This window comes from Bubalus bubalis, chromosome X, assembly GCF_019923935.1.
Source record: "Bubalus bubalis isolate 160015118507 breed Murrah chromosome X, NDDB_SH_1, whole genome shotgun sequence".
Classification (NCBI taxonomy): domain Eukaryota; kingdom Metazoa; phylum Chordata; class Mammalia; order Artiodactyla; family Bovidae; genus Bubalus; species Bubalus bubalis.
In genome coordinates, this window is record NC_059181.1 from 63,540,606 (window position 1) to 63,567,780 (window position 27,175).

Below are 27,175 nucleotides of genomic sequence, written 5' to 3' on the forward strand. Positions count from 1 at the left end.
TAAATTATGGGATGTGTGGGGTTTTGCCAGAGAATCGGGCACAATATAGAAGGCATTTGCTTACCTCTGTGTGTTTTTTTTTTTTTTTTTAATCTACCCCTGTTTGTTTTTCTTGGTGTCAGGAGTGAGTGCCAAAAAGCTTCAAGTTCACTCCTCTATATCTGCAGAATTCGGGGGGTTCTGGAAGCGGGCATCACAGTTCAATGTTGCCAGGCACTTTTGGGTTGCTGCGTCACTCTTATCTAGGGGTTTGGCCCCCGTGCCCCGCGGCCCCCCCCACACGGGCCCCCGCACCTCCCGCCCCCGCGCCTCCCGCCCCCGTGCTCCCCCGCGCCTCCCGCCTCCAAAGACCCCCACCCCGCGCCCCCCCCACGCCTCCCGCCCTGCGCCCAACCCCCCCCCCCCCGTGCCTCCCGCCCCGCGCCCGACCCCCCCCCCCCGTGCCTCCCGCCCCCGCGCCTCCCCACGTCCCGTGCCCCCCGCCCCTGCATTCCCACGCCCGTGCCCCTGTGCCTGCGCCCCTGTGCCCGCACCTGTGCCCCCACCCCTACGCCCCTATTCCTCAACCTCATGCGTGATTGAGGGAGGCGAAGGAACCTAGAGGCATGGGCAATTCAAGCAAGAAACAGGGCTCGCTTATTCAAATGCTCGCAAATGATGAAACTGTTCTGGAGGATTTGGCTCGGTTTTTCCCTGTTGCCCCCCAAAATGAAGGATCGCTAAACTACGTTCTCTGTGTGAAATGGCGCATTCACTGTAGAAGTAATGCACGTGATTCCGGAAGCACTGTTCCAGGGCGCCAAATTCATAACGGCAAAAATTTGAATCTGCCTGGTGAACACACTGATAGGTGGGTACAGGGAGGGCGGGAATACGTCAGTTCCTACGAACTGCTGAGCCCGGGCTCTATAAAAGGGCTTGCGCTTGGCGTCTGTTACAGTTGCTCGGGACCTTGCACGCCATCCACTTGTCTGAGGAGAGCAGCGATTGACTAGGCCAGAGGCTGCAGAAGCAGGTAGGTTAACCGAGGGTACCAAAGCGAGAGCAAATCTTAAAATTTGTTGCGGTTGAGCAGACTTCATTAAAGTGAGGACCACCGTAAGCCCTGGACACTGATTGTCCATGAATCTTGAGACTGAGATTTTGGCAAAATATTTTGCCTGTTTGCACCTAATGCTTTTGTAAGAAGGAATTTTTGTGCATGTATTAGTAATATTAACTCCGCTAAAGATGGGGGATGGGCAAGCAGATATATTAGTAATATTAACTCCGCTAAAGATGGGGGATGGGCAAGCAGATATATTAGTAATATTAACTCCGCTAAAGATGGGGGATGGGCAAGCAGATATATTAGTAATATTAACTCCGCTGAAGATGGGGGATGGGCAAGCAGATATATTAGTAATATTAACTCCGCTAAAGATGGGGGATGGGCAAGCAGATATACCAGTTTGGGGCATAAGGAAATAGAGGCCTGGGAGGTGGCATGCAACTGCAGCAGGGTGGAAGGCTGACTGGATGGAGGTTGGAGTACGGAGGTAGGGGCGGGTGGAGGCTGGGTAGGGGTGCATGTGCGTTCCTGGGGGTAGGGTGGGGGAGGGGTGGGGTGGCGGAGGGGTGGGGTGGGGGAGGGGTGGGTGGGGTGGGGGAGGGAGGCAGGGGCATCGATGCCTGATCAGCTAGGGGTGAGAGGCAAGTGTGGGAGGGGGGAATGGAGGAGTCGAGGCCCAACTGGTGCAAGACTCACTGCGGGCACTGGGAGGTGAGATGGGGAAGGGGTCTAGGTCCCTGGGGAAGAGGAGGTGGGAGTGGAGGCCTGATTGGTGCAAGGCTGGCTCCAGGCAGCAGCAGGAGAAGGGTCTAGACCTGTTTTTGAAGGACCTCCTGGGGAGAAGAGGCAGAAACAAGGTGAGTGGAATTGTGCGTGAGGGGTGGTGGAGGTGTTGAGGTCTTATTGGTTCAAGACTGGAGGGAGGAGGAGTCTAGGCTTGATTGGTGCAAAGGTGGCGGGAGGGGGAGGCAAAGGACGGGGAGAGGAGGCGCTATGTTGAGTATGATGGTGAACAGAAGGTTCGAGGCCTGATGAGTGCAAGACTGGCTGAGGGAGAAGGTGAGAGTAGGAAGATGGAGGTGTGGGGGGAGGGTGACCTGATCCTCTGTGGGAGGAGGGGGTTGGGGAATTTGTGAGTTGGATTGAGGTATGTGGGGATGTGTGGCCTGGTCTGTGTAAGTCTAGCTCTGAGCAGAAGTAGGGAGGTGGTGAAGGTGGGGTGTGAAAGCCTGATGGAAGACTTTATTGGGGTGTGAGGTAGAAGTAGGTGAAACAAAGATGTGGGAAGAGGGGAGAGGGTGGTGATGTGTGTGTGCGTTAGGAATACATTTAAGGGTAAAAGAGCATTGGGCCAGGGACCAAGTAGCGCATGCTAAAGCCATATAACAGAGAGAAAATTGATCTGGAGGCTGATGAATGAGTGCTCTCGCCTATTTCTGTAATAGGTGGCGGTTGATGTGACATAACATCAGGAGCCCCCATGTGCTTTGGGCATTCTGACTGACCTTGGTGGGGCAAGGTGGGAGAAAGGTCGACAATAAACAAATTTAAATACTTCTTATTTCATGGAGTGAAGTTTTGGTTTTAAGTTACAGTGAAGAAGCTGCTTAAAGGCAAATGCAGAGTGTAGAAACATCTAATTGGTTTTGGTTTCTTAACAGATGTGGACATGTCCAAAGAAGGGGTTGACGATGTGAAGACCGAGGATGATAAATGGTGAGATTTGAAAAAAATTGTTTTCAAACCGATTTTCTTAAAAAGTATACATTTATGTCATTTAGAGTCTACATAATGTATAATTTGGTTAGTCATAAAATGAGAATTGTGAAAAGAGATCTTAGAATCATGGGAGTCCAGTCTCCTATCCAATGCATAAACCCTCTATATAAGAGCTCTTTTAGCGACCAGGAGTATACAACTCCATGAAGCAACTTAATGCGTTGTTGAACATAATTTCTAGAAAGCTCGTCATTCTGATGACCATCAAGTCTGTCCTTTTGTTATTCGCACCCCATTGTTCTCAGTACTCCCCTCTAGAAGTGCATGGATGAAGTATTTTTCTTCTCCGTGATAGGTATTTTAAAATAGTCTCATCTCTTAAGTCTTCATTTTCCTGAAAGGTTGCTCTCTTTTTCTTCTTTCTAGGTAAGATAAGCATACAGATAAGTGTATGGTGTGGAAGAAAGTAGAAACCATAGACTAGAGAGTCTAGAAATTGACCCAAATGCATATGAAAATTTAATTCATGATGGGAAAAAAAGACATTTCAAATCAGTGGGGAAAAGATAGATTCACTGACAAATAATTTGAAGATAATTGGTTGACCATTTGGAAAACAGCAAGAATTGGATTCTTACCTCATCACTCCTTATAGCAAAATAAATTACACATGGATAAAATACTTCAAAATTAGAAGTGAAACCATTAAAAATGCTAGAAAATATAGCTGGATTTTATTTCCAATAATTTTGAAGTGAGGAATGTCTTTCTAAATTTAATATCTTAACAAAAACATAAAAATGAACAAACTGACAAAATATTTGTATTACTTATGATAAAAGTCTATCTTCCTTAGTCTATAAAGAAAAAAGTTAACAATTAGGGAGTTCCCTGGTGGCCTAGTGGTTAGGATTCTAGGCTTTCACTGGTGGCCTGGGTTCATTCCCTGATTGGGGAACTGAGATCTCACAAGCCATGTGGCATGGCCAAAAAATAAATAAATAAAAGCAACAATTAAAAGGTGAACAAAGAGAAAATGGGCAAAAGTTTTAGAAGGTAGTTATCTGGGAAAAAATACAAATGGCCTATAGTCATTAAAATTTATTCAAATTTTAATTTTATTATTTAAAGAAATTTTAAACAAGTTACCATTTTTCATATATCAGATTAGCAAAGATTTAAAAAATTTTGATAATACCCAGTGTTGGCAAATCCATAGGGAAATTTCATGCCGTCATGGTGGGACTATAAATTGGTACAACCTTTATGGAGTGCAGTCTGGCAATATGAAAATTTTAAATGTCCATGTCCTTTGAGCCAGTAATTCGACTACAAGGACTTTTTCTTTTTAAAAACAAGTGGTTGTTTCATACATGTTCTTTTTGTAGTTCACTCTTACTTTCTCTTGACTTCTTCCCCCTACTTCTCCCATGTCCCTTCTCCCTGTAACTCATGCTCATTGGATCACATACAAACATACACAGACTGTTTTGGTCTTTGTTCAGTTCTGTGGATGAAGGACGTATGATTAATTACTAGTGCACTGAGAACTACATACAAGGATGTTTACTGCAGCATTGTTTGTAATAACACAAATTTGGAAGGAGTTTATATATCCTAAGGGTGTACTTGAAATAAATTATGGATCATCCAAAAAAAAAGTGATAAGAACTATATATGCTGATAGTAGAAGTACTAAGATCTATAAAGTCAAAAACTGTAAGCTGCAGAATAATTCATAAAGCATAATACTATTTATAAGAAAAAAGTTTTGTGCACTTGACTTGTAGGGGTATGTGCTTATGCTTGAGAACTTTTCTAAAAGAATAAGAAACATGATTTATATCTGGGAAGTGGGACTGTTGGAAGAACAGGGACAAAGTGTTTTTCTACTCCTGTGTATTTATCAGTCACAAAACTGTCTGGTAAACACTTTTTCTTGATAGCCTTTAAAATGGGGAGGATTAATAAAAGAATGCAGCAAACAAACATTTGGAAACATATCTTAAGAATTAATAGAAAGAAATGCTAATTTAAAATTATTTACTGCTTAAATTAGCAAATTTACTGCTTAAATTAGAAAATTTTAAATATTTAGTCTTATTATAGTAATATTCCTGACACCGTAAACTAGTACGACCCTTTGGAAACAAATAAGGAAATGTACCTAGAGCTATAAAATTGGTCCTACTTTAGACTGAGTAATTTGACTTCTGGAACTCAATCCTAGAAAAATCCAATTTATGAAAGTAATTAAATGCACAAAGATGCTAGTTGCGGCATTCAACTAAAGAATCAAAGTAATGTGTGTGTGTGATCAAAAATGCACAAGGTAAAGTCCCGGCTCTCTCCATGACCCTCAGTAACATGCCCCAAATAGGGAATTCCCAGGGCAGGCACTTGGTTGTCATTAGTTCTCCCCTAAGAAGCAAGCAAGTATATTCTGCTTTATAAATCAGCCCCTTGAAAACTTGGTTAACAGGAATCACTCCTCTAGCATTTGATGAAAAATTGAGAAACCTGAATTCCTGAAGCTATAGATGCAAAGGCCAGATGCTGGACTTCTGCTTGGAGATTGCTCTTGAGGCTGGACAGCAGCCTGCCAGGCTCTCCACCTGCCCCCGCTGCAAGTTAGGACCATTATGTCTCAGTATCTGGGCACTGTATTTTCATTAATGCAGGTGATATTGTTAGTTGTTTGTTTATTTTTGCTTTAGGCTGACTCTGTACTTCAGGTTGTCTCATAGATGGGCGTATATATGTAATTAATTTTTTTTATTTGGGAAAAATTTTTTTATTGATAAATCTTGAGACAGTATTGAGTAGATATTTTAAAAGGCCCCCCATTTAAAAATTTATTTATTTTTAATTGAAGGATAGTTATAATATTGTGTTGGTTTTTGCAATACATCAGCATGAATCAGCCATAGGTATACATATGTCCCCTCCCTCTTGAGCCTCACACCCCTCTAGGTTGTCACAGAGCCTCAGTTTGAGTCCCCTGAGTCACATAGCAAATTCCCACTGGCTATCTATTTCATATTTGTTAGTGTATATGTTTCCATGCTACTCTCCCCATTTGTCCCACCCTCTCCTTCCTACCCCTTCCCCCGTCCATAAGTCTGTTCTCTATGTCTGCGTCTCCATTGCTGCCCTGCAAATAGGTTCATCAATACTGTCTTTCTTGATTCCATATATATGTGTTAATATATGATAATTTATTTTTCTCTTTCTGACTTACTTCACTCTATATAATAGGCTCTAGGTTCATCCACCTCATTAGCACTGACTGAAATGTGATCCTTTTTATGGCTGAGTAATATTCCATTGTATATACTTATCACAGCTTCTTAATCCATTCATCTGTCAATGACATCTAGGTTGCTTCCATGTCCTAGCTATTGTAAATAGTGCTGCAATGAAATCTGGAGTACATGTGTCTTTTTCAATTTTGGTTTCCTCAGGGTATATGCCTAGTAGTGGGATTGCTGGGTCATATGGTGATTTTATTCCTAGTTTTTTTATGGAATCTCCATACTGTTTTCCATAGTGGCTGTATCAATTTACATTCCCACCAACAGTGCAAGAGGATTCCCTCTCTAGCATTTATTGTTTGTAGATTTTTTGATGATGGTCATTCTGACTGGTGTGAGGCGATATCTCATTGTAGTTTTGATTTGTGTTTCTTGATGTTGAGCATCTTTTTGTGTGTTTACTAGCCATCTGTATGTCTTCTTTGGAGAAATGTCTGTTTAGGTCTTTTTCCCACTTTCCCCCCCCACTTTTTGATTGGGTTGTTTGTTTTTCTGTTATTGAGTTGCATAAGCTTCTTGTATATTTTGGAAATTAATCCTTTGTTATTTCATTTGCTATTATTTTCTTCTATTCTAAGGGTTGAGTTTTCATATATGTAATTAAATTTTTAAGTGGAAAAATATTACTTAATGAGATCTAATAGACAAAAAATCCTTTAAAAATGAGGTTCAATGGGGATGTGGGTGGGAGGATGGAAAATAATGAAAGGGATCTTTGGAACCACTTTTTGAGATTCATTCATTTATTCAGCAAATATTTATTGAGTACTGACTTTGTACTTAACAGTATGAAACAGACACACTTCGAGATCCATGTACAGGTTACTGTCTGAAATGGGAGATAGATGCATGTAAACAGGCAATAAACAGTATAGTGTGGTAAATGCCGTGAATGGGGGAGAAGTACATGACCCTATAAGATCTTGTTTAATTTTCATAGTAGCCCTCTGAGATAAATGGTTCTTTTACAACTGAGGCCCAGGTTTGATTTACAGAAATCTAGGTGAGCGGTAATGATGGTTTAGAGTAGGGTAGGGTGGTGATAGTGAAGTTGGAGAGATTTGGATAAGTATAGAATATATTATCGTTCAGTTCAGAGACTTTCCCCACATCTTAACATTTCTGAGGCTGGGATGCTTCATACATTTGATAGCATGTCATCATTTGATAGTGTTTTTTCCTTTCTTAGAGGTACATATAATAATGTATTAGATTAGATGAAATACACTCTAGAAGTAGAGCCAACAGGTCTTGCTGATGGATTGGATATGAGAGGTAAGAGAGCAAAATCAAGGATGACTCCTAAATTTTTTCGTTTGCATTACTGGTTTAATGGTAGTGCCATTGACTGAGATGAATAAAACTGTAAAGGAACAGAATGGAAGGACAAAATTAAAAAAAAAATCTGTGTTGGCCATGTCACACTTTAAATATGTAGTAAATATCCAAGATATCACATAGATAGGTGGAGATTCAGTGGAGAGTTCACGCTAGAAATATAAGATTGGAGGACATGGGGTCTAGGGATAGTAGAATGAATGACCCAGGAGAGGGGTCAGTCCTGCAGCACAGCATGGAAGATGGCAGGAAGCAATTCCTTGAGAAGGCTGCAGGGGAGAGATCCAAGGAATAAAGGAGGGTATGGCCTTAGATAGTGGAGGGGACACTGCGGTCCTTGTTAAGGCAGAGTCGGTTATAGTTACAGACAGGTCAGTAGATTTGTTGGTGGGAGGATGAGGGTGTTCCTGCATGATTACCTCTTATTTTCCCAGTGATTTATGGGACAAGGTCGTTGAGGAGGTTTTGGCACTCTGACGGCAGAAATGCTACTGAGATACATAATACAAAGAGTAGGGGACTGGTTTTCACTGAGCAATCAAAGCCTAATTCATACTCTCTGGTGCTCACTGAATAGTTTTTGTTTTTTTGTTTTTAAGCACAAGATTCTTTGTTTTGTTAATGACTACCACACAATAAGCATGCAGAAATCCCATATTGTAAAAATTGCCCTGTTAGACTCACTTTAAAAATAATTGGATCAGAAAAGCAAATGGGTCACCTAGTGGGCTGGCTATTATAGATGCTAAATAAATGGCTGAATCAATGAATGAATGAACCATAGATGTACCCATCCTTTGTAATTATTCCATAGTTATTCAGAAATTACCAATAGAATACAGGCCCATGTTAAAAATAAACAATACAGAAACATCTAAAGTAAAAAGTGAGAGTCAACCTCACATGTACACACCCTCCCATTCTTTTGAAGTAATAATTACTAATAACTTGATATTTATTCTTTTATATCTTTTTCTGTAGTTATAGAAAAGCATAATCTGTGTGGTTTATGGCTTCAGTTTTAAAGGGAAGATCTCTGGGTACTTAAAAGTTTTCAAGGGCTTTTATTTGATGTATCTTCAAAGCTTTCTAATATGATTTCTTAGTCTTTCCATGGTAGAGTTCTGAGTAAGCCAAATGGCTTTTCTTAGGTGCATATATTTTCTAATATGCACCTAGTGACATGAGTCTTGAAACACTTTCTAGGGGTACTCCTGGTCATAAATTTTACTGAAAAGGGTACTACATTCTACTTTTTTGACCACTTATTTCTTCCTTAGTGCTGTCCTCAGACCTTTTTACTTTTCCTGTTGGTTACCTGCCAACCCAGAATTCGATGTTTTCTCTTTGGGGATTAGAGTGGAATCTGTTGTATAACTTTTTGTGTCCTGTTTCTGATCCCTGATTCCTTTTGTTTGACCTCTAAAGAAAATGCACATGTGTGTGTGTAACACAGAAGTGTGTGAAAAGATAGATGATGTATGACTCACATTTTAGTTTATATGTAGTGATGTATATTGATAATAGATTTCATATAACCAAAGTCACGTTTTGACCCATACCTAGGAAATCAAGAGATTTCATTCTTGATTGAACAAAAATGACCTGAAGCCTAGTATTGAATAAGTCCAGTGTGCAATGACCAATAAATGAATAGAAAACTTAATCAAGGGGGTGAGTCAACATGTGTGTTTAAAAGGTATATAATCAGTCCAGTAATCAATCTCAAGGCCAAAATAAAAGTCTACAAGAAGTGGTTAAGGCTGATTTTTATATGTAAAACCTTATAAATATTTTATAAAACTTAATAAATATGTAAAGGAATATAAATATATGTTAAACCTTAGAGCTGTGATGCCCAATTTTTCAGCACTTTACTTTCCTCTGTTAGCTGTATGTCACAATAGTTCATGATAAGATTACCCATGAGTAGGTCCTAGAATTGGAACCTGGCTCCAGCATGGAAGTATGGCTTTTCTGAGCTGGATTTTGAGACTCTCCAAATCATCATGAGTGGCTGATTTAGGGGATGTCCAGTCACTTGCTATTTGGTGAGCTAAAGAACCCCCTGCTGGAATGTGCTTTGGTGTCACCTCAGATGGTACAGTTGTCCCTCAGTATCTGGGGTAGGTGGGGGATTGCTTCCAGGGCTCCTCTTGGATACCCAAATCCTTGGATGCTTAAGTCTCTTACATAAAACTGTGTGATAATTGCATATGTTGTATGCACATCCTCCCGTACACTTTAAATCATCTCTAGATGACTTATAATACCTACTATGATGTAAATGCTACATAAATAATTGCCATCATGTAGCATATTCAAGTTTTGCTTTTTGGAACTTGCTGGCATATTTTTTGAGTGTTTTCCATCTGAGGTTGATTGAATCAGCAGATGTGGAACCCTTCAATACAGAGGGCTGACTGTAATGTGAAGCTCGAACAACCAGCCAAGCAGCCTGCTGCTAGCTGGGGTAGAATGAGTGCTAGGGCCTCTGGCAAATTGTGAGGCAGGGAAGCAATGGACCCAATGTCATGGTTCACCACAGGAAGCAGTTGCAGGTTTGAAATCACCCTGTGTTTTCTCCCCAAGAAATGTACTTCAGCATTTGTGCATTTACAAGCAGCAAAGCCCCAAAAGGTGTCCCCCTTGCTCTTTTGCCCTTTTGATTTTTAACTGTAATCTCTGCATCCTCAAGTCCTTTTCCCTGTGGTCCCTTTCTTGGAATTCACTTTCATATCTCTATTTTTATTTTTAACTTTATTTTTTACTTTTTGGCCCTACCTCATAGCATGTGGACTTAGTTCCCCAACCAGGATTTGAACTTGCTTCCCGTGCATTAGAATGTGGAGTCTTAACCACTGGACCACCAGGGAAGTCCTCATATCTTTAAATAGAAATATACCACTGGGCAGAAAACAGGCTTCTCACTGATAGCTAATGATACTCAACTAACATTCTTTCCCTGACTTTGTGCAGTAGAGCACAAAGCAACTTTGAGCAGCTTGTGGCTTCTAATTTTTCTTCTCCTCCACTACTGTGATCTTCATTTCATAAGCCCTTAAAAGCCTTTTTACATTTCAGAAACTCAGATTGGTGGTTCTTTTCATATGAGATTTTTGACCTTTGGTAGCTTTCCTTTAAAACAGAACGTATGTTAGTAGCTTTCCTTTAAAACAGAACATATTTTATTTTGCAGTCCCGTTGTTACTGTGGACTCAAACAGTGAAGAAGATCCTGACTGCTGTAAGTAGTCTCCTCAAAATAGTAATTAACAATCTAAAGCGTAATTTAGCCATGTCTTCATAGAGATGACTGAAATGTGATTTTGGACATTTAGTATAAGCTGTTCTAGCTTTGTTTCTTTTAGGGCTCTCTAGATTGGTGAAACAAAGTTTATTTCCCTACTGTGAGGAGCAGAGGACGTCCTCTGCGCTTCTTTTCCAATTTGCTTCCTGTCCTTTTTTTTTCATTATAGATCTCTGTACTTTTATCTCCTCTCTGTCTGTTGTGGGAGATGACTTAAAGAGTCCACCATAAATTTTAACCAAGTCTAATTTATGGACTTTGGTTTTAGGGAGTTAAAGACATAGGTAATCAGATTTGACCATGCTTCACATGCTTACTAATGCCCTCTTTCTTTGTCTGATTCAGATATAACTGGAGTGGAGATGAAGAACAACAAAGTCAGGTGGGTAGGAGAATTGGTGAAAGTTGACTTTTAAAGGAATAATGTTTGGGTAAGATGATTTCAGAATAAACATCACATTTTCTCTGTGAATCCTATGTTCAGGGTTATAATGGGTGTTGGATCTCACAACTGGGTTCAAAATACTAGACTCCTTATCACTGGCCCATTATCTAATTGGTCAGTTTCTTCTTCATAATGTCTCTCTGAACCATCCCTTAACTTCTAGTCTCCACTACTAAGGCCTTTATCAGTTTTTACCCTTGTATTCATGCAAGAGCTTCTTAAGTGGGCTCCTCACCCTGATTTATTCCTCCTCTGATCAAGTCTGTATTCTGCTTCCAGATTAATCTCGTGAGACACTGCTTTGATCATATTAATTTTCTATTCAAATTGTCTATCTAAGGGAAATCAAATAGGTAAGCCTAGGAGTTAAAGTCCTCTGTGAATTGGCCATAACCTGTCAGCATTATCTACTACTTTTCCTATTTAGGAGTCCTCTGCTACACTAAGGGGTGTTGCCCAGGTGCCAAACTATAGTGCTAAATTTACTGGAATGAATCTGAAATAACTTGTTTCTATATCAGCTCCTTGAATCCTGTAGGAATGTGAATTGGTCATTTCTGTTTCCCACACGAAGACAAAATAATGCTGTCAAGTGGGAAAAAGTTTTTCTGGCTACTTCTGATTTATATCTGTTGATTATTTTTGCAGCATGCAAGCCACCAAGCCTGACACCAATGTGTGAAGTCAGCAGTTGCAATCAGCTGAAATTCTAGATCTGAATAATGCATTGTATAAAGCTATCTATTGGAAATGATCGGTTTTGTTATTTATATTTTTGAAGTTAGGTCTGTTGAGGTATGATTTACATACAGAAAAACTCACCCTTTTTAGGTATATATATAGTTTGATGAGTTGACAAACGTATATGGTATGTATATGGACTAGGTACTGTAAACCATCACCACAAAGATGCAGAATTTCCATCATTGCCATTTACATTTTGAATGGTATGTCATAGATCCTTAGAAATATCCTGATTTTCAATATTATATGCTATAGAGCCCTTGATTGAAAATAAATTTAAGTATATCCAATTGGTTTCTTCCTGTCTCCACTAGATAGATGTTGAACAAATATGTAAAGAAAATCCATTTCGAGGTGTCTTCCTGGAGTGCCCACAGATCTTGATCCAGTTCTGGGGCCTTCTATCTGTGGGATACTGTAGGAAGGGTGGATTTGGGGAAGAAGGTGATGTGTTCAGTTTTGGGTATGCTGAGATTGAGGGGCCTACAGGCAGGGCTGATATTAAAAGCATTTAACAACCAAGAGATACAGACAGGGATTAGTCAGGATGGCTGCCTGACTGGTTCAAACAGACACCACCAATAAACATTTGGTGAGGCTGTACCTGTGTAGACTGACTAAAAATTGACCCTACCCATAGGACATCCAGGTAGGACATTGGCACTATGGAGCCAGAAGTCAGAAGCAAAGTTGGGCTGGTGGGTAGATAATGTTTACCCAATCCTTAGGGATTGATTGGCTTGGCATGAAAGGGATATGGATAAAACCTGGGGACAAGCGAGGAAGGGAAATGAGTGAGAAGGAGTGGGCAAACAGGTGAGAAGAGAACCAAAATCAAATAGTGTCCCAGGAATCAAGAATTTTAAGGATGGAATGAATGGTGAACAAGAGAACAAAGGTCTATAAACTTGGCAGCTTAAAAGTGGTGAATATGAAGGAAATGGATGAATAGATTTGTGTCTGTAACGAGGGCAGACAAGTTCTCTAGCAGCGTTTTAGGTAGTTTTCTCTCTCATCATAAAGGTATATCACACTTATACACTGTGTAGGAAATAAAGGTGGTGAATTTCAGCCTTCTGGAACATGTGACCCAAATACCTGGGACAGCTGAGAATGACAGTCCCAGAGGTGTGCCCACAACACCCGCATCCTGGGTGTCACAGGGATACTGCTCACTTAGAGAGGTGGTGCTGGCTTTGGGCTGCAAAGAGTAGCACCCGGGAGAAACCTCCCCACCGAGGCTGCCTCTCTGCATCTGTGGTAGGGGGAATCTCAACGTGGATAAAGAGAAATGGCAATTAACTAGACTTTTCCTTAATCATTTTCCCCTCACACCAAAACCATTTGAACACACACCCTCTGACAGCCCACTTCAACTCTCAATACTAGACAGATTCCTCCCTTTGAAAGGATTCAGACAGATGGAAGGGTTTGGTAGGAAGGTAGGAAAGATGGAAAATCAGGAACAATGATTGAGTAGTTCCAGAGGAGGGGAACAGAGTTACTTTGGGAAACCAACAAAATCATTTCAAAGTGATTTTGCTCACTGGACAAAAGTATAATAGAAAATGCAATGAAAAGAAGAATGTTGCTTTCATGCTTTTGTTTTTCTCCATCCCATCACTCAGCTACGTGGTGATTGACTCAGACTCTGATAATGAAGACGTCCCTGTGAAAAAGAAACCTAAGATAGGTGAAATGAGACGCAAAGGCAAGTATACTACTAACTTAGAGAAAGAGCTGTGCAGTGCAGCCTCACCACGCACAGTCATCTCAGGATGAGAGTTGGCAAACATTCTGTTTTGAATCATTCCGTAGTGAGTGCCACTGTTTTTCCTTCCTATGTGCTGGGTGTGGATATGGCTGGGTCCCCTGCACTCCCTGGTTAATTTCCTAACAGAGCAGCAGCTGTTCCTGCTACCATAGAACCCAGGGATCACCCTCTGTAGGGTTCTTACCTACTCAGCATTATATTGCAGGAGCAGAGGAATTTAGGAACTCACTCTGAGCAACATGAATGTTGCCCTGCTCTTCTGCCTTCCACTCTTCATCTCTGTGTGTGGATGACAGGGAGGAGGAAGGGATGCATTCTTTTCAGTCTGATGGAGATTAGGATATGTGAGGCTTACAGGCTAGCTGGCGGTGACTTCTCAGGGGTACATGTGTTTTCTCTGTCTAGCTGTTTGTCTTTGCCTTTTGTTACCCTCTTTATATTTTCTAGAGAGTCCTGTTTTTCTTAGTGTGTATTTGCCATAACATATCCTTGCCTCTGAATTCAGAGGCCCTCATCACCTTCAGGAGGTGTGGAGTTTTACTTGCAATTCAGAACCTGTTCAGTGGGTTTGAGACATAGGAAGACTAGGAGCTTCTTAAACCTTTGGGATAGTATTTTACTGATCTCCGTTTGCTTAGGACCTGACATAGAGCAAGAGACACAGGCACCTGCTTAAAGTACTGGCACCCTTAAAAATTCTGGCTGTTACTTTGGTAACTACCCCCTGAGATAGCATTGGCCAGATTCTGCTAGTTAACCTGGGATATCAGAGCAGGGAAAGGATAGGTGGCTTGGAACCCTCATCTCCTACTGTTTCATCACCTGTCCCATTTGATTTCTTTTTTCCCCTCCTCTCTAGCTCTGAGTGGATTGCCTGAACAGGGCGGAGGTCCAGGTGCAGAGTAGGGGGTGTAATATGACAAGCTTCTGCAATGTACACAGAGCCCCAGGGGAAGTAGCTTTAGCGTAGGGGCCTGAATGACAAAGCAAAGTCAGTTGCTGACTCCTTTAATCAGAAGATCCATAAATCGGGTTGATTTACAATATTTTGTCAGTTTCAGGTGTGTTAGTTACATAGCAAAGTGATTAGGTTATGCACACACACATATATTCCTTTTTTCTATTATTTTCCATTTTAGTTTATTACAAGACATTGAATGTAATTCCCTGTGCTATACAGTAGATCTTTGTTGGTTATCCATTTTACACATTGTAGTGTGTATATGTTAATGCCAAACTCCTAATTTATCTTTCCTCCCTCGCCTACCTTTTTCCCCTTTTGTAACCAGAAGTTTGTTTTCTAGGTCTGTGAGTATTTCTGTTTTATAAATTTGTTCATTTTTGTCCCTACTTTTTAGAATTTAAGTTGCATGTGGGAAATCTTTAAATCTTCTAGGAAGGATGACTTTTTTCCGATAGGAATACCCACTGCTTTTTCCTTCCTTACTGCATATCTGCAGTTCTTTTTTTTTTTTTTTAAGTTCTTTGATAATTTAAATCATAGATGAAACTCAAAGTATATTATCCCAAATATGGAATTTTAGGATAAAGAGTTTTTGTACCATAAATACATTTTTATAACTTGTCTGTGCTGTGATTTATATATTTTACATCCAGAATCAAAGAAATCTAGATGCTGAACTCTTGAGCAGAACCCAGACAGCTTGTGTCTTAGGCATACTGCCCCTTGTTTCTAGATGAACGGATGGGTCCTCCGTGAGGCTGGGGACCATCCCAGTGTTCCCAGGGCCTCTCGGTGCTGGCATCAGAACTTCTCTCCTCATTTTCACATCAGTGTTTCTGAGAGCTTTGAACTTATGGACTAGTTTAAGAAAGAAATTTTAGGGGATAACAAAGGATTGCCAATTTTTAATTTGTCTAATGATGGAAATAAACTCCAACTATCATCTGTCATCATAATTTCATAAAATAAAGAGCACCAAAAGTTTAATGACAACATAATCTCGAAATAAAGTACAGTCCTTTAAGTTACAGAAACCAGGCTTAATTCGCAGGGAGAACCCACTTTATTATTCTCATTTCTTTCTTTTTTTTTTTTTTTTTTTTTTGGCTTTGGCCCAGTGAAAATATACAAGTTTCAGACCTGTGGGAACCCCTGAGCACCTCCATGGTGCTACTCAGAGAATGTGATTTGAAAATTGCCTCTGGGTTTGAATTGCTATTTTATCTGTCACTGTTCTCGGTAAAATAAAGTAGCAGAGGGAAAACAGTCTAAAATAACTGATTCTTAACTATGATTCATTATACCACAGTTCCTGGCTTGTTTAATTTGTGCTCAATAATCTGAAGTTGAGGGGGGTGTGAGGGTGGGGGGAGTATGTTTATACATGATTGTGTTTCAAATTTCAGGTGAGAGTCAGGAAGTGTCTGATACTAAGAAGCAGCTAACCGAGGAGCCTCCAATAGTTATCAGTGATGATGATGATGATTTGGAGAAACCTGCGGTGATAGATAATTCGTGTGATCAGGACAAAACTGCCAAAATTGAGGAAAAGGATGAGTGTGCCGTCCTCCAGCACAAGTTCTCTTCTGCAGCTGGTAATCAGAGTCTTCAGAAAAATCTCTGCCAGCTGCCAAATGATGATCCTAAAGATAAACTAGAGATTTTAGACGGAAAGTTGTCAACTAATGAAGATCCTATACCTGTGGTGGAACAACCACGGAAAAGGAAAAATAAAACCAAAAACATAACTGTGCCACCTGGTAAGCCAATCAAACCAAGTATGTCTGTCCCACTGACTAAGCCTAGTGCAACAAGTGTGCCAGCCAGGCTCGCTGTTCCCTTTCCCCCAGATATGTCTGTCTTGTAGAGTCTGTCTTGCTTATTAACCCTCTGCCGTGTTTCAGCAGCTCTCTAGTGGCCAAGGGTGGCAGCCATCACAGTGAAAAGGCTCTTTCTGAGGAGGGGGAGGAATGGCCTTGTTGTCCTCATGCTCCCAGGCCTAATTGCCACTTTGCTGTAGGAAGCTGTAAGTCTGAGCTGCTCCTCCCTCCCAGGTTCCCAAAGTTCCCAGACTTCATCAGTAGTAAGAGCACTTACCTAACTGTGTTAAGTATCTTTTCTGAATCTGTCCCCCTAGTCGATGGTGAGCCTTCTTTTCTTTTTTCTTAGCTGCACCTTACTGCATCCAGGGTCTTAGTTACCTGACCAGGGATCAAACCCATGCCCTCTGCAGTGGAAGCACAGAGTCTTAACCACTGGACCATCAGAGAAGTCCCGATAGTGAGCCTCTTGGTGAGAGGGTTCTCACTCATCTTTTAGTCTCTCCCAAAGTCTAGCCTGGTAGTTGGCATGTAATAGATGTTTAATAACTTTTAGATAAATGAATGAAGGGCACTACCTCCTAAATACATGAATTTCTAGCTAGTTCAGTTTAGTCGCTCAGTCGTGTCTGACTCTGTGACCCCATGGACTGCAGCACGCCAGGCTTCCTGTCCATCACCAACTCCTGGAGCTTACCCCAAACTCACGTCCATCACGTCAGTGATGCCATCCAACCATCTCATCCTCTGTTGTCCCCTTCTCCTCCTGCCTTCAATCTTTCCCAGCATCAGGGTCTTTGGCAATGGTCAGATCTTCGTATCAGGTGGCCAAAGTATTGGATCTTCAGCATCAGTCCTTCCAATGAATATTCAGTACTGATTTCCTTTAGGATTGACTGGTTGGATCTCCTTGCAGTCCACGGGACTCTCAAGAGTCTTCTCCAACACCGCAGTTCAAAAGCACCAATTCTTTGGTGCTTAGCTTTCTTTATAGTCCAACTCTCACATCCATACATGACTACTGGAAAAACCATAGCTTTGACCAGATGGACCTTTGCTGGCAAAGTAATGTCTCTGCTTTTTAATATGCTGTCTAAGTTGGTCATAGCTTTTCTTCCAAGGAGCAAGCATCTTAATTTCATGGCTGCAGTCACCATCTGCAGTGATTTTGGAGCCCCAAAAAATAAAGTCTGCCGCTGTTTCCCCATCTATTTGCCATGAAGTGACAGGACCAGATGTCATGATCTTAGTTTTCTGAATGTTTAGTTTTAAGCCAACTTTTTCACTCTCCTCTTTCACTTTCATCAAGAGGCTCTTTAGTTCTTCATTTTCTGCCATAAGGGTGGTGTCATCAGCATATCTGAGATTATTGATGTTTCTCCTGCCAATCTTGATTCCAGCTTGTGCTTCGTCCAGCCCTGCATTTCTCATGATGTATTCTGCATATAAATTAAATAACACGGTGACAATATACACCCTTCACGTACTCCTTGCCTGATTTGGAACCGGTTTGTTGTTCCGTGTCCAGTTCTAACTGTTGCTTCTTGACCTGCATACAGATGTCTCAGAAGGCAGGTCAGGTGGTCTGGTATTCCCATCTCTTTCAGAATTTTCCAGTGATAAATGAATTTCTAGCTGGAGCAACTAGCAGTGTGGGTGCTAGACAAAGGAAGAAAATTTGGCTTGCACACTGGATAAAGGTGCTGCCTAGGATGGGAACCACCCTCCTCAGAGCAAGTGTGTGAGCTATGCCACACCATTTCTTATAGTGCTTGTGCCTCTGTTGTCCCCACAATCTACCCTGTGGTATATTCATGTAGCTTCATAATAGTCCTCAGTGCCTAGGATAGAATCCTGCCCCACTTACTCTGCCTGCAGCTCTGTGACTCATGTAGGTAAAATCTTTCATGCCACCTGATAGAGTAGGATGCATGCTTCAGAGAGAAGCTTTTAGTTTATCCTTTTTAGTTTTTATCAACAGTAAAATGTTACTCTGGGCTTGTCTGTGGGGGCCTCTCCTGGGTTTACCTTCCTGTTAGTTGCCAGTTGGTACCAATTTTCAGGGTATGGATGAACTATTATCTTTTCAGCTGTTAAAGAACGGAAGACGCGTAAGCCTTCAAAGAAGAAACCCAAGACAGTGAAATCTGAAAAACCGGAGCCTGGGTATGTACTGCTCACAGTCGGGGCTCAGGAATTGACTGCACAGTTGTCACATGCGAAGCCATTCACTGGTCACGTGGGAGGGTCTTTGAGGGGGTGAAGAGGTCTGGTGGGCAGTGTGGGACAAGTTTTATATCCCTGAATTGGGAGGATAGACTCAGCAGCATGAGGAAGGTGGGGAGAGGAGGAACCTCTGTGCCCCCTTCTTCCCTGTCCCTAGCAGAGTTGGTGTGGGCACTCCACACAGAACCCAGCAGTTCTGGGCAGACTGGAGTTTTTACCCCCACAGCAGCTCTGGCCTCTGAGATTTCCTTTGTCTTTAAACTTAGATTGTTTAAATGATGTGTAGCCAAACAAGATCATTTTTTTCAGGCTAGATACAGCCCTATGGCCACCAGTTTTCACAGAACTAAAAGGCAGTAGGAACGCTGAGAAGGCAGAATGAATGTGTTCCCATCCATTGGAATTGGGGGGAGGCAGTCAAGATTATCTTCCAGGGTTTCAGATGAACCCTTTAAAAAGTTTTTTTTTTAATTGAAGTTTAGTTGATTTACAATATCATCTCAGTTTCAGGTATACAGCATAGCAATTCAGTGTGTGTGTGTATTTTCAGATTCTTTCCCCTTAGATGTTATATTACATAATATTGAGTATAGTCCCCTGAGTTGTATAGTAGATCCTTGTTGATTATTTATTTTATATGAACCCTTATTCTTACTATCTATATATTCTTGCTAATTTTTATATCTTAAATGTTAGGGTGAAAGGGATTGCTTGCAGTCCATTTATCATTATTAAGCTATATGTTACGTATATATTGATACTGGTATCATATTGTTATATATTATATTGATAGTGAAAACAGCAGTTTTAGAAAACAGTCATTTAGACCAAAGACATATTAATGCTCAAAGGAAGCAAAAAAAAATGCATTTCCTCACTTAGATTTCAAGAACTTCACTTTTTCTCTTAAAAATGTGATAGAGTGAACATACTATTTTTTTTAACTTACATTCAGGAATAATGTATACTTCCACCTGAATTATGTTACAAAAGAAGGAGTATATTTGAAGGACTGTATGTTTCTTTTTTTTCCTGTATTTTAGGGCAATAAATGCATCTTAAGGGGAGAATAAAAATGATATGTCAGGCGTGAGGGCAACAGAGAAACTGGACTTGAGTAGAGAGGCTCTCTGTTTCTGCGTTTCTCTTCAGTTTGGTGTAGCCTTTCTTAGATGGGCCCCCTTTTAGCAAAGCTTCTTCTCTGGATTCTTAGATCCATATTTAAGCTGCTTTGCTTCTAGGGACATGTGTCTTGGGTGGGTCCCAGGTTGCTTTGCTAGAGAATGAGACGAATGAAGGAAGAAGCTGCTCCTTTGTGTCTTTGTCCTCTGCCTCATCCAAAGAAGGCTGGCCTGTATGGACTCTTCACTGTTGCCTTGATGCTTCCTGTTTTAGTCTGTAGGCTTCCTGTTCTCAGCATTGTTCCCATGGAGGCTGATGAGTGGTCATGGTGTCTGATGTACCCGTCTGGGGTCTTGTTGGTTCCTCTGATGTGGAGATGCTCAGCCTGCAGTAGAGCAGCATCACCACTGAAGTGAAGGCTTGCTAAGCCACAAGCTGCTTGACATGAGCACAGATACATGCAGAGGTCATGCTCTCTGCTGAGGTCTGTAGAAGGTTTAGGTTTTTATCTGCCACCTTTTCTGATGCAAATTTGCTTTCAGAGCTAAATAATTGGAGGCAGAAATGTTAGTCACCCATATCAGGTTTTGGGGTGAGTGATTCTTACTTTAGCTGCCTTTGTCTTGTCTGGTACTTTTCCCCCACCTGTAACCTGGGCACCTCTCATAGGGTTTTATTTTGTGACTTAAGGAGTAACAAGTGTCTTGGCAAAATCTCTGTTTCAGGAGTTCTGTTAAGTCAGAAACACTTTCCTATGTTTGCTAGTGGTTTATCTTTTCAGCTCTGTGGGCTGATCTTTTTGGATTTGTGGATTGTCCAAGCCAAGATTAAAATGCTTCAGTTTAAATAAGTAGCTATTACAAGTGTGTGTTTTTATGGGCTCTGCACTATTCTTTTTTTTTTTTTTTTGCACTATTCTTTGTGCATTTGAATTATGCCTTGAAAGATGGGACAGCAAAAGTGGTCTAATGGAAAGACCACGAGATTTGGGTCGGTATATTCAGTGTCTCTGAACTTTGGGTAAGTCATTTAACTTCTGAACTTTTGTTTTGTCATGTGCTAAGTGGAAATGGAAAGAATAGTAGTGGCTTCTTTGGAGGATGGTGTGAGGATTAAATATGATGATGTAAAAAAGAAATTCTTGGCAATTGGTGAAGCACTCCACAGAGGGTGGGTCTCCGGAGAAGTGGAAGTGTGACTATTCTAGGCCACGGACAAATAGGTTTTGCCAAGGTATGAATGAACTATGCGAAATGTCAGTCCATGTCCTGGGAACATTTAAGTTGCTCGCTTTGGCCAGAGTGGAAATGGTAGCTGGAAATAGAGGTTGGAACCAGGTTGACCTGGGCCTTAAATGTTAGGCCACACAGTGAAAATGTTAGACCACACAGAGAGGGACATCACTGGAACATGGCCTAGGAAAATTAATCTGAAGGTATATGTGTGTGGTTGGATTAGAAGAAAAAGAGCCTGTAGGTAAGGAACACAGTGGGATGTTGTAGTAGCAAGGCATAGAGAAGAGGACAGGAACTTGACCTAGGGTGATAACAACAGGGTAGAAAGGAGAGGCTGGCGGGAAAAGATGATGTGAAGCAGACAGTGATCTGTCTTTGTGCCTAGTTGAATATGGGGTGAAGGAGAAAATGGATTTTAAAATGTCTCAGGTTTTCAGCCTATTGTAACAAAAGTTGGACAATTAAACACATTTAGCTGGAGACATACTCAGGTTAGTTGGTTGGAAATTTGCACTGGGCACTTGTAAACTCAAAACTAGATCTTAGGAGAGAGGTGGAGACTGCAGATCCAGGTATGGGATCGCTCCTTTTGGGGTTGGAACCATGGGCTTCACATCTCTGACAGTGTGCAGGGAGTGAAGGCAAAAAGGCTATGAATGGAACCTTATAGGAGATGCCCTCGTAGCAGGAGCTGGAAGGAAGAGAGACCAGCGAGTCTTCTAAGTCTTTCTTGATGTGACCTGTATATACGCATTTCTTCTATTGATTTCTTTCGCTCAATAAAACTCAGCTGAATTTACTTTTGCAGGAATTCTCAGTGCAAAATACCTGGATGTTTCTTACATGGCCTTGAAAACTTAAAGGAGTATTCTGGAAGGAATTACAAACGCAATAAGGATGAACTGATTCAGAAAATCTATGCTCTGCTTAACAGATCTGTCTTTGATCAAAAGGTAGAGTCAATGAATAAGCACCTATTGAACACTTGCTGTATGCCCAGCTCTCTTGGGTGCTAGGAGGTGTGCAGATGTACTAACTGTATATTTCCTGCCCTTGAGAAGTGTGAGTTTAGATGGGGAGGGGAGATGAGACATGCATATGTGAAAGAAACGGAATGTTTTGTGGGTTATAGTATGTGGTCCAGACTGTTACTACCACAGGCGATCAGCAGAGGGAGAAATCACTGAGAGCCTGAGCAGTTGGGAAATAGGATTGCCTGGAGGAACTGAGACTTGTTTTGGGTCTTGAAGGATGGTAAGGGGAGAGAACAGCAGTGGTTGGGGAGATGATAAGTGTTGAGGCTTGACTATCTGGAAGAGAGGGTTTGTGTTAAGGATACTAGGAAAGAGCTATGGGAGCTTGGGTATTACTGAACCTCTGTTTGCTCATCTGTAAAGCAGGGGCAGTAGTAGTATACCTCCTACCTACTGCACAGAATTACTGTTAGGCCTGGTAAGTGAATCCCCCTGAAGTACCTAGAACAAGGCCTATGATATGGTGAGCAATACATGTTAGCTTGCTGGGAGCCGGCATATTGCATATTGAGTGAGGATCTGTAATAGCTCAACTGGAATTCTATCACTGCCGGGAGCCAGCGTGAGGCACTCCGCCCATGACAAAGGTCATGAGGAAGGAGGCTCGACATACGCAAAGGCGGGATCGAGCCTCAGGAGTCCCCCTGGAAATTCTCGAGCATCTAGCCCCAAAACCAGAGTCTGCCTACTTTCTGCTTTGTGCTTTCACCTACACCTCTGACTTTACGGGGGGCTGTCCCCCACTACCTCTCTCTGGAAAAAGAGTTAGCTTACAGCTCCAGTTAATAATTCCTGGGTGTGACAGTGTTTAACCTACAAACTCCTTTGGAAATCCTCTAGCCTGCCTGAATAGGTTTTTCCGGCCACATGTGATTGTTCAGAGCCTCCCAACTGTGAGAGGCAGGAGATGTTCTAAACTGCCTAAACACAGATTCCTTTGAGTAGTTAAAAGATTGATTAGAAAATGTATTGGTGAAGGGTTTTTCACTTGTTGGGCCAATGTTTGCTGCTAAGTCTCCATACTCCTTACCTACTGTGTCCTTGGCAGTGTATTGATTGATATAATGGGTGTATAGAAATGTAAAATGCCGCTTTGTCCAATGCTTTTTGGAAGGCTGGCGCCTGACTTTGGAATAATCACCTTTAGAGAAAGATAAGTTTCTTAAAATGTTAACAGGCCTCCGGGCCAGAAGATGATGTCAATCACCTGAACTTTTGCATATGATAAGTTTGCAGGAAGAAAGCCTGGCTTGCTGCATGACTCTACCCCTTCCCCCATTATCCTCTATGCATACCTTAAGGTATAAAAACTACTTTGGAAAATAAAGTGCGGGCCTTGTTCACTGAAACTTGGTCTCCCCATGTCACTCTCTCTCCCAAATTCCAGCTGAGTGTCCATCTGGAGCGCGGATGTCCTCTGCGACCATTTATTTGCCTGGGCTTCTAAGACCCACTCGAGAAGGTGTCTAAGGTGGGGCACCTTCCGCTATTCGAGAGGGCGCCTGCGGCCTCCGTGGTCAGAGCTAACCTGGTGTCACGGGTTATATTGATTTTCCGCGTAAACCAAGCCACTCAGCTTCTTTTCTCCACTGAATTTTCCTACTGAGCTATCCTTATTTCAGCCGCTTTTCTCCACTGAATTTCCTCACTGAGCTATCCTTATTCTATTACTCTTTGTATCCTTAATTAAAGTGTAATTAAGCAGTTATTCCCTGACCCTCACCTAGCCGTCTCTCCTTCGAATACCCTGGCTCAGCCGGGGCTGGTCCCCGGCATTAGCTGGTGTAGGCCTGGTTAATAGGGGGTCTTGGGAATCAGGTTGGAGGAACTTAAATTGAAATCGGTAGGCACCACTGCCCAGGAATATGATATAACATGGAGTGGCTGCTGAAAGAAATGGTTTTGTCAGTAGCATGGGGGTGTGGACTGGATCGGAGAGAGTCTGGAGGCAGAGAGACCTGTGGTCATTAGGTTTTTCAGACTTTGTTGTCTCTGGTGACAAAACTTTCTGCATAGAAAGTTCTTAGATCTTTCTAAAGGTTCCCCAACCTTTGGAGCCCTTCCTGATGACACTGATATTACATTAGATGACTCTGATGAGTGGAACCTTAGTGTTGTGAGTTGCACGGTCTCTGTCTCCTAGCCCAGCAGAAGTGTCCTTTCCTTGGCTGCCCCTGACTTTTGTCTCCATGCAAGGGAGCAGAGATTCTGCATTCATATTCTTGCAACAATCTTGTCTTTACCTGGGCTTCAGTTTACATTTTATTATCCCCAGAATGTTAGATTTGCAAAACTCTTGAGTGGATATTTTCTGGTCTGCTTAGAACTGCTTTTTGATTTGTTCTTGTTTGCTTTTTGTTCTCAGTTGCCGGAGAAAATCGACATTGTCTGGAATAATAAGATGCTGAGAACTGCTGGCTTATGCACCACTAGCAAGCTTCGATACCCTAAGAGAGAGCGTTATGCTAAGATTCAGATTTCTCTGAAAGTCTGCGACTCTGCAGGTGATGGTGGGAGTAGGGTAGCTCCTCCACCGTGCTTCCTTCCCACACTTGAAGGGTTACTCTTGGGTGCTGGTGTTCTCTGGCTGCCTGTATCACAGTTTTCCCTATCACTCCTGAGTGGACAGGTCTACTGTGTGTTGCTTAGAGGACATTATTATTGGATGTCTCACCACCACTGAGAGTCTAGTTTGTCCATATTTCTGCCGGGCCTAACTTAATGCAGCTCCCCATTGCAGGCGGCAGCATCTCCATTCTCCCAATAACAAGTTCAAGGGTCCCTATATCTAGCCTATCACTGGATGTTCATAATGACTGTCCTATTATCATTCCTTCTCTGTCTTTGCCTTTGCCCAGCTATGGACCCCTATCACCTCATTTTTCTCCCTGCTCTGTGCGATTTCCTGATAGGAAACCTCAGGCTTGCCAATGCCTAGAGTATGGCTTACGAGGCCTTTGTACTTTGCCCTCCTCCATCGGCCAGTCTTGTCTCTCACTATTCCACCTGTGCTTTAGCCAGACTTTCTTCATGCTGGCTTTGAAAATAGACTGCACACTTTCCTGACCCCAACCTTGGCTCACTTTTCCCACCACATCTAGAAAGGCCTTGATAATTTTGCCAATCCAGCCAATTGTTAATTGCCCAACTTTTCCATGGAGCTTCTCCTGACTAAACCCCACTGAAGTTCTTGGAGGGTGGCAACTGGGTCTCAGCTGGATGTATTTGTAGCAGTGTCCCATAAAAAGAGCACACTGGAGCTTTTCTGAATGCACTTGCTCACCTATGGCTCTCTGCCATTAACAAAATTGGGTTGAAGTAGGTTGAGATTTCACTTTCAGAATCCTGAGGAGATAACACTTCTTCCTGCCCACATATGCTTGTGGGTCTGGTCGGGTGGAGAGTCTAGGGGTGGTTGGGTAACAGACCAGGGGTAATTGGTTTAAGGCTCAGGATTTCTTTCCATTCCTCTCCTAAGACCGACTCCGAGACACTTTGATCCATGAGTTATGCCATGCAGCCTCCTGGCTGCTCGATGGCATCTGTGATTCTCATGGTGACATGTGGAGATATTATGCCCGAAAATCAAATATGGTGCACCCGGAGTTGCCCAAGGTCACCCGTTGCCATAACTACAAGATTAACTACAAGATTCATTACGAGTGTACTCAGTGCAAATACAGGTAAGACCCTTCTCCTTAGACTTTTCCAATTATGTTTTTACTGTGGCCTCCACATGGCTCTTCAGAAAGTACATGGCTATCTGACTTGAGGAGTAAAACTTCTCTACGCCTTTCTGTGTCTTCTTTCTCCATTCTCTTCTGCTTTGAGCTGCTGGCCTGACCATGGTCCCTTCCTGGTGTCCCACTTTCTGAGATCCCACAGAAAACGTCTGGCTTTGGACCCAAGGCCAGCAGCTCTGAGAAGATGTGGAGGTACAGTAACTGATTCCTTTGCTGTGTGGTGTCTCTTTCCTCCTTAGGGTCGGGCGCTATAGCAAATCATTGGATACCTCCCGCCTCATCTGTGCCAAGTGCAAGGGCTCTCTGGTCATGTTGCCACTAACTCGGAAAGATGGAACCCCCATTAAGCCCCACGTGAGGCCATTTGCCAAATTTGTACAGGAGAATTACAGAAAGGTCAAGAGGGAGACAGAAGGGATAACTCATGGGGATGTGATGAGAAAGCTCAGCAAGGATTTTTTTGCCAAGAAACAAAGTCAGGGTATTTGACGTTATCTGAGAAGGTATTTGTGTAAGATGAGTCATCTTTGGCTTCATCTATTAGTAAGGAGTTTTAAGAAGATATATTTGATGCTGTGAAACTATGAATATTAGAATTTAAATTCTTTGAAAAACGCTTCCTGTTGTTAATGATGATTGTGCTTCACCAAGGGTTCTGTTGCTAACCATTTTGTGCTGATACTCAAGAGCCCTTTGGATCTACCTTGGGTCTTATATACTATTCTTAACATGTAGAACAAAATGCAAACTTGTAGAACAAAATGCAAAACATGTAGAACGAAATGCAAAAGAGAAATAAGTTTTTGAGAGTGGCAGGTTGAGAGGAGAGACATGCTGCAAAGAGAACATGTTTTAAAGTCAGTATTTCAAAACCAAGGCTTCTGTCTGATGGAACGTGTTACACCTACATAGAAATAAGAGAAATGTGCTTCACGAATTGAGTTGCTCTTGACATTGTATGAAGTCATCTGAACCAATGTATTTGTTCCTAAAATAAAGAAGAAGCCACCTAAGCAGTGTAATTGTTCATGGAATAAAAATAAATGTTTTTTTGCTGTTTACTTGTTAGCAAAGTCTGTTCATTGACAACCCATGTCCAGAGCGGAACAAACCCTTGGGTCTTTTGTCCAAGACCCCTGATTTCATAAGCTTTCCAGGATGTGTCTGGAAGAACAGCCTCCACTTCGGGTTTCTCTTGGATTTTTGTGACTGCCCCTAAGCACTTAAACAACCTCCCCACTTTGGGGAGGTGTCTGGAATATAGACTGGAATCAGTGTTGTACTTTTTTGTTATTTCTGCCAAAACATTACCAGGAGGTTAGTGACTTAACACAAAT

General features: G+C 41.9%; 1 protein-coding gene across 4 annotated transcripts; it reads left to right on the forward strand.

The window, feature by feature from the left end:
• The first annotated feature begins 493 nt into the window (after window positions 1-493).
• Window positions 494-26,899, forward strand: GCNA (germ cell nuclear acidic peptidase). 4 transcript variants are annotated; one of them, XM_006050821.3, is made up of 12 exons: window positions 494-850; window positions 941-1,015; window positions 2,713-2,767; window positions 10,622-10,668; window positions 11,077-11,113; window positions 13,549-13,631; window positions 16,065-16,418; window positions 18,569-18,644; window positions 21,870-22,014; window positions 24,461-24,599; window positions 25,574-25,778; window positions 26,078-26,899. In XM_006050821.3, the coding sequence occupies exons 3-12, from the start codon at window positions 2,721-2,723 to the stop codon at window positions 26,325-26,327; spliced, it is 1,383 nt and encodes a 460-aa protein (XP_006050883.1). In that variant the 5' UTR covers window positions 494-850; window positions 941-1,015; window positions 2,713-2,720; the 3' UTR covers window positions 26,328-26,899. The 4 variants fall into 4 exon arrangements, with proteins under 4 accessions (XP_006050883.1, XP_044793057.1, XP_044793059.1 ...); XM_044937122.1 differs by lacking the exon at window positions 494-850 and having other exon boundaries at window positions 893-1,015; XM_044937124.1 differs by lacking the exons at window positions 494-850; window positions 941-1,015 and having other exon boundaries at window positions 2,712-2,767; window positions 11,825-13,631.
• The last annotated feature ends 276 nt before the right edge of the window (window positions 26,900-27,175 follow it).

Excerpts from the sequence above, each read along its gene's own strand:
- GCNA (XM_006050821.3), top strand. The coding sequence starts at position 2,721 with ATGTCCAAAGAAGGGGTTGACGATGTGAAGACCGAGGATGATAAATG. Across the intron at positions 2,768-10,621 it reads AAGACCGAGGATGATAAATG|TCCCGTTGTTACTGTGGACT; the intron begins GTGAGATTTGAA and ends TTTATTTTGCAG. Across the intron at positions 11,114-13,548 it reads ATGAAGAACAACAAAGTCAG|CTACGTGGTGATTGACTCAG; the intron begins GTGGGTAGGAGA and ends CCCATCACTCAG.